The sequence below is a fragment of the Nestor notabilis genome, unplaced genomic scaffold (genome assembly GCF_000696875.1).
Source record: "Nestor notabilis isolate BGI_N333 unplaced genomic scaffold, ASM69687v1 scaffold15931, whole genome shotgun sequence".
Classification (NCBI taxonomy): domain Eukaryota; kingdom Metazoa; phylum Chordata; class Aves; order Psittaciformes; family Psittacidae; genus Nestor; species Nestor notabilis.
Genome location: NW_009913490.1, coordinates 5,879 through 13,004, shown reverse-complemented (window position 1 = coordinate 13,004; position 7,126 = coordinate 5,879). Strand labels below are relative to the sequence as shown.

The 7,126-nt window shown below is 38.3% G+C and overlaps 1 protein-coding gene across 1 annotated transcript; it reads left to right on the top strand.

The window, feature by feature from the left end:
- Positions 1–2,577: 2,577 nt before the first annotated feature.
- On the top strand, positions 2,578–5,951 carry LOC104400586 (cytosolic 5'-nucleotidase 1B-like; the record flags this gene model as incomplete). Its single annotated transcript, XM_010023234.1, has 4 exons — positions 2,578–2,707; positions 3,217–3,339; positions 4,135–4,319; positions 5,268–5,951. Coding segments are annotated over 4 exons (777 nt in total), but the record flags the coding sequence as incomplete, so codon positions are not given.
- Positions 5,952–7,126: the final 1,175 nt, after the last annotated feature.

Genomic DNA, 7,126 nt, shown 5'->3' with positions numbered 1-7,126 from the left:
GCCTGCTGGCGGTCACGTAACTGCTCGTGTCGCCGCGACTGGAGTTTCGCCCTCCGCATCGCGGTTGTGCCCCGCGGCGCTCCCTGCTGCACCGCTGGGGTCTGTACGGGGCAGCCTGCGTGTTCTGCTGGGCACGGGGCACACGAAACAAAATCACGGAAAAAAATCATCTTGGTGCCTCATTTCATTTTTACGTCTCACAATAGCACTAGCATGACTAAGACATTCTTGATTCTGTATTGTTCGAATTACTTTATTCTTTCTTACTCTTTCTTACTTTCATTGGAAATTGTGCTTGAGGAGCAGCAAAAAAAATAGACCCCTAGCTGGGAGGCAGGGTTTAAGCAGAAGTGAAATGGAATATTTGGCTTTCAGTGCACAAGGTGAATATAAAAGGGGCCTTCAAGAAAGCTGGAGAGGGACTTTTTGCAAGGGCATGTAGGGTTATAACAAGGGGGAATGGCTTTATGATGAAAAAAGAGATTTAGATTAGATATTATTAGGAAGAAGATGTTTACTGTTTACTGTGAGGGTAGCGAGTCACTGGAACAGGTTGCCTGGAGAAGCTGTGGCTGCTCCATCCATGGGGGCAGGTTGGACAGGGCTTGGAGCAACCTGGTCTAGTGGAAGGTGTCCCTCCCCATGGCAGGGGGCTTGGAACCAGATGATCTTTAAGGTCCCTTCCAACCCAAACCATTGTATGATTCTGTAAGAAAAATGGCCAAAGAAAACCAGCCTAGAGATTCAGGTTTTAAAAGTATATTTTCATTACTTCAGGTTTAGTCTCAGGAATTTAAAACATTTTCCACATTGGTCACTTTTTTGAAATACAGAGTGAAAAAAATTACTTACGTCAATGCCCATGCTGTTCCAAATATAACAGATAACTGTTAAGAGCATTAATAGCAGAAGCATTGCAAATGTGGTTTTAACATAAAGCATGATCATGGAGTATTTCACTTTGTACATCAGCGAAGCTAGGCTGACTAGTGAATTTACTGCATCTTTTCCTATATGTAGCAGCTAGAGATAGCAGTTCTGCTAGCACAGACAGTTTTCAAGAGATTTTTTAGATATCAGTGTCAAATTCACTTTGAATATGAGCAAGATTTGACTGTTTAACCCCTCACACTTTGAAAATCAGAGCTGTTAGCTATGCCCAGCTAAATGCATCTTGATCTCTGTTCCCTTCTGGTATGCTCTTTGCATTTGGATTCTTTATATTTTTTAAAAGATTCATAAATGGCTTAGTCACAGGAATCATTAGGCTAGAGACCTGTGGATTTGTTGGGTGACACTTTCTACTTGGAGACAAGGCAAAAGAAAGTAATATATTTTTGTTTTGATTCTTTTATTGAAATCTTTATGATACTAACTTAAACGTATTTTATCTCATGCTTGTAACACTTAAGAATTTTAATCACAGGCCAGGATCTCCTTGGGCAGCAAAGTGTACATGCACTGGGCAAAAAATGACATCCCCCCCTCTACTCCCCCTATTTTCTGATACTTTAAGAAATTGACAATGTAGTAGACTATTAGCAGTAGAAATGGGTTATGACCGCATACTGAGATTTTTCCTAGGCCTTACACGAGGCTGTCAGTTAGAGCTTTCCTAACACAGTCCCACATGACATAGCCATGCTTTTTAAAGTGAGATTCCGAGAATTTAATTATCAAATCTATGTTTTTAATCCTTAATAACTAGCCTGACTTTTAAACTACCTTAATGAAAATTAACCCGTTTGATGATGTTGACTTTATTGCCATAATCCCGAAGAATTCCATTCAAGGGCCAAGAGCCCAAAGCAGAGGTATAAACCTAGAGCAAAAAGCAAGTCTTACTCCAAAGGTGTAAGAGTCTGAACAAGAAGAAAGAACAGATGAATACAGAGATGAGCAGATATAAGGTCAAGGAAATAATGCCAAACTGTGGTTATAACATGCTGGCCCATTATCTTTAAAGAGATCTCAAATGAATCAAAACCTTCCTTATTCAGTACTGCAGTTAGAAATCGCCAAGGTAATCATGATTGACAGGGTATGATTTTGTACTTGTTACTTAAAGACAGTCAGTCTTTGACAGCTGACCTCCTGAGCTGTGTCAGTAAATCTTTGCATAAGTATGTGGCCCAAATTCACATTTATGCATGCAAAACAAGTAGTTGCATGTATAAATACCTTTACACATTCTCCTTGATTTCACAAGAGCAATTTTCAAGTGAACAAGAAAGTCCAAGTTTCAAGTGGACGAGAAAAAAACTTGACTGATTGTGATAATGTTCAGCAATACATTGATTTATTCTGGATGATTATGGTATCCCCCAGAAAAAAGATTTTCATGGCAAAGTTAAATTCTATAACTCATCAAAAGAAACTTACTTGCTTCCTTTCATGTGAACCCAGTCAAATGGTTACTGGGAGCAGCAGAGCAGAAAGGAATAAAACAAGTTCATCAAACTAAATTTTCAAGGATTTCACATTTTCCTTCAGGACTGTCCTATCACTAAAACCACCGTGATTAAGAAATAAGGCACATTCCACTTGTCTATTGACTTCCACATTTTTAACCTGCAGGCGCTGGAGCATGTCAATGCCCGACTTCTTGAGCTGTACCCTGATGATGAAGAACGATTTGATATTGTCCTGATGACTAATAACCATGCCCAAGTAGGAGTGAGACTCATAAACAGCATCAATCACTATGGTAAGTAAAATAAATACTACCTTGTTGAACTGCCTGCTGATACATAATAAAATGAATTAATTTCATTTTTCCTGTTCTGACCTTGGTAAGAGAAGTTTATTTGATACTGGCATGCATTGCTCAGAGGATGATAGTTATTTTGGGCTGTCAGCATAAGATAGTGTTGAACAGAATTTGGTCCAAAGCTCTGGATTTAACCTGTTAGGTATGAGTCTTCTTTTCTGAGAAGTCCTTAAGCTTTTTGTTGCTTGGCATTTAACACCCGCATACATGCACCTTCACAGCAGTTATTTTGCTATCTTAAGAGGTATTTTATTTTTTTAAATCCTCAAGGAGGAAGGGCTGATCAAACATTGTAGTCAGTTTAAGCCTAACTTGCTGAAATGACAGTGAACAATTTTTTTTAAGTTTACTGTCAGCTGTAGTCTAGTGTACCTTTTCACAGATTCCTTTTACATGTTTGTAGTGTAAAGGCATAGTCACACCTTGTTGTGCTGTTCTTACTTTAGGTTTAACAATTGAACGTTTCTGTATGACGGGAGGAAAAAGTCCTATTGGTTACCTGACTGCCTATCTTACAAACTTGTATCTCTCAGCAGACTCTGAAAAAGTGCAAGAAGCTATAGAAGCAGGTTTGAATTGAGTTTCTTTTCTTATCTCATCTCTCTGTTGTGCTTGTTAAAAAATTAACATATTGTGTGTCTTTCACAGAAATTAGTGCTGCTTCATCAAGAAAGTCACAACTTTGTATCGTGCAAATTTATCACTTATTTTTACCTAATCAAATAAAATCAGGTTATTTCTCTGTACTGTTATTCTCTGACCCTTCAGCCTGCTGATAATGACAACTTACGGTTGATTCTGGGCAATATGATGTAGTTGAAGATGCCCGTGCTCATTGCAGTGGGGTTAGACTAGATGACCACTGAAGGTGCCTTGAAACCCAAACTGTTCTATGATTCTGCGAACTTATTCACCCTCTACCTTTGTCACACCTTTCTGTCTTCTTCCATACTACAAGAAATGAACTCCCATATATATCTGCTCACCTCTATTCAACTTTGAGTAGGGTTATCTCTTTGATATCAACTTATATGTTTTGTTAAAAAAATAGCAAATAGTTTGATTCAATGGTCTCCTTGGAATTTCCTGGTTTGTCTCATTTGCAGCACACCTTGGGGACTGTTTTTTCTGTTTCTATATATTCTTATATGGAATTGGAAGGAAGCATGTCTAAAAATTGACTCCATTGGGATAGCTTCTGTGCATTAGTGTTACAGAACAGCCATTACTGATTAGCTTCAGTGCTCGTTTCTGCTCACCATTTATGAAGGTCACCACAAATAAGTTGCTGGAACTGAACTGCTCATAGTTTAATGAATGACTTTGTAGGACATGCTCTCTGAGGTTTTCTCATGCATTTTCAGGCATCGCATCAGCTACAATGTTCACTGCCAACAAAGATGTTGCTTACTCGGATACACAGTTGAGGGTGGCATTCGATGGGGACGCAGTTCTCTTTTCTGATGAATCAGAACAGATTGTCAAAGAGCAAGGATTAGACAGATTTTTTGAACATGAACAGCTGAATGAAAATAAGCCTCTTGCACAGGTTGGTACTTCTTGAATCAGTGAGTTTTCAAAACATCTGTTAATATTAATTGCTGCTATATTTCTCCATATTCCCCTTTGTGTATTCTTTGTGGAAACTGATTGCTCTATTTATTTCCTTTTCAAGGATAATCTTCAAAATGCATGTTTGACATAAAAGAGTCCGCCACTGCAGTCCTTTTACCAGGTCTCCCACTTCACTGAGCAAACTGCATATATAAGACAGTGACTTGCAGTTGTATTTTAATTGTATCATTAGGAAAAGGAAAGCCTATTACTGGTTTCCTTGATTATTTTTTTTACTGGGTTGTGTAGGCAATGTTAAGCACAGGGATATATGGTTATTGAAACAGCGTGATATCTGTGCTTATTCCCAAGCAGAACTATGCCATTTGCCTAAAAACCACAAATATTTAAACATTAGCTTAAACTGGAAAAAAACCAATTCTGCTATTGTTAAAAATGGTACAAATTCAGAATAGAAGCTTGATTTATGAAAGTACTGGACAGTGCAATATATTGCAATTTGATCCAAACTGTCACCTCTTTTAATCAGAGTGTAATTCTAATATTGTCATTAATCTGGAAAGAGTTTATTGATGTCTATGTAACTGTGTCTTTTGCTGTTTCTTGCTCAGAAAAAAAAATGGATCTCATGGTTCATAGTAAAAAGAGTTAAGTGTTTTTAAAGAAAGTTTTATTAAAGTTAAAAACTACAGTTACGACTTCGTATTGTAAGAGATCTTGTAAGCCTTAGTGAGAATCAGTTTCTTACTGATCATACCATGTAGGATTATAGTTTTAAGTTTTTTCCACATAGAGAATTTGCTGAGTAGCACATCATTAGGGAAGGAATCCTGTATGTCAGTAGTAATGTGGAAGAAATCAAAAGAATGATTTAGGGTACTGTGGACAAATACTAACTATGCTTCTGGTATTTCCTGCTTAGGGTCCTTTGAAAGGTTTTCTGGAAGACCTAGGGAAACTCCAGAAGAAGTTCTATGCCAAAAACGAACGATTAAATTGTCCCATAAGGACCTTCCTGGTCACAGCCAGAAGCGCAGCAAGCTCTGGAGCCAGAGTGCTGAAGACTCTTCGTAGCTGGGGGCTGGAGATTGATGAGGCACTTTTCCTAGCAGGAGCTCCTAAAGGCCCGATCCTCGTGAAAATCCGCCCTCACATTTTCTTTGATGACCAGATGTTTCACATCGAAGGAGCACAGAAATTGGGCACCATCGCTGCTCATGTTCCCTATGGCGTTGCTCAGAAATACCACAAGGCTGCATGACTGGGTGGTTCTTAAGTCAGCCAGCCTCTAATATAGCAATAGTTATGTCTGAAAACCTCTAAATTTGTATATTGTAAGCACTGTTTAAAGATTTAACTTCTGGCTAGAACAGCCTTTAGAGGAAATATTTTTAATATAGGTACATTTTTAATAGAGTTATTTTAATAGCATTCTTAAGCTGCTTAGATTTTTTACCTGTTTGGATCTAATAATGTGGTTTTGATCTTAGGAAAAGATTTGTACTGTTTTTATAGCTTGAGACATATTTTGAGAGACAGAGAAAATAGTTATATTTTCTCTAAAAAACTGCTGCTGGGTTATTTATAACAAAAATCATGCTGCGATCCTTGTCCTTGACAGTTATTTCCAAAGTTAGCAAAAGCACAGTTTACATATGTTTACCTCTTGGTGGTTTGCTTGTTAAATATATGTCTACTAGGTCTGTTATCACAAGGTTTCAGCTTCCAGTGCAATGTTAGCTTCTTTTACCTTGTGTTTACAGGAACCCTTTATTTTTCTATCTTGTTTTCCTGTTCTAATAAATCTGGCTTTACAGTTACAGAACTTTGTAATTTTTCTGTCTAGAGGTTTTAGCTCAATTTCCTATGCAGTTTGTGTAATCAGCGTCTCTGTGTCCCTTAACTCCTCCAGATATTTAGAACCAGAAGAGACCACTTTCAGCCAAATTTGAGAGAGAGCTAGGAGTCTCAAAGACTTTATCCCTACTAGATTTCACAGAGCTGGGTGGAAGTCTGAGATGCTGTGAGTATCTTGACTGGGACAAAGGCTGAAGCTTTAGAGCATACCTTTGTAACAGCAGAGAATCTACCCTGAAATAATGCGGTTGATGGAACTACTTGTTTCTTAACTAGATTCAGTTAGGATTTACAGCTGTTCTGTGATGTGCATGAGCTCACTTTGGCACTCTTGGATGGGTTTCTGTTGCAACATGAATTGAAATTGACACCATTGGTCTATTCTACCTCTTTTATGCTAAGTTCCTGTATCTCAGTATCATCCATGTGGCTATGTGATACCCAAATGACACAGCTAACATCTGTCAGGTGGTGTTTGTTTTCTTCCTCTCCCTAGTGGATGGAACAAGTGTCCTGTTTTATTTTTATTGTTGCTGTGTATTTATACCATAAGAGACAAAACCAAAAGAATGTGCTTTGCAGTGGGAGTAGAAGATAGTGAAGGCTTGTGATGATCTGTGGTTCTTGGAGGAATTCACTCCAGAATCTCATGTTAACCTCTGAGAAAGTTTAGTCTGTTCTGTCCAGATGAAATGTTCTGTTACTGCAGAAAGCTTCATTGCATTAATGATGGTTTCCTCCCCAGAAACACAGGTAATCTTTTAAATGTTCTGCATCCAAACCACAGAGTTCTTTGAAAACAAAGGCAAAAGCCACGATCCTACATGGAACTTGAATAGAGACCATTAGAAAGGTTTTTACACGTGCACACCAGCACGTGGTGTTGATGGGATGCACTGCAGATTTCTGGTGTACTTGGAATTG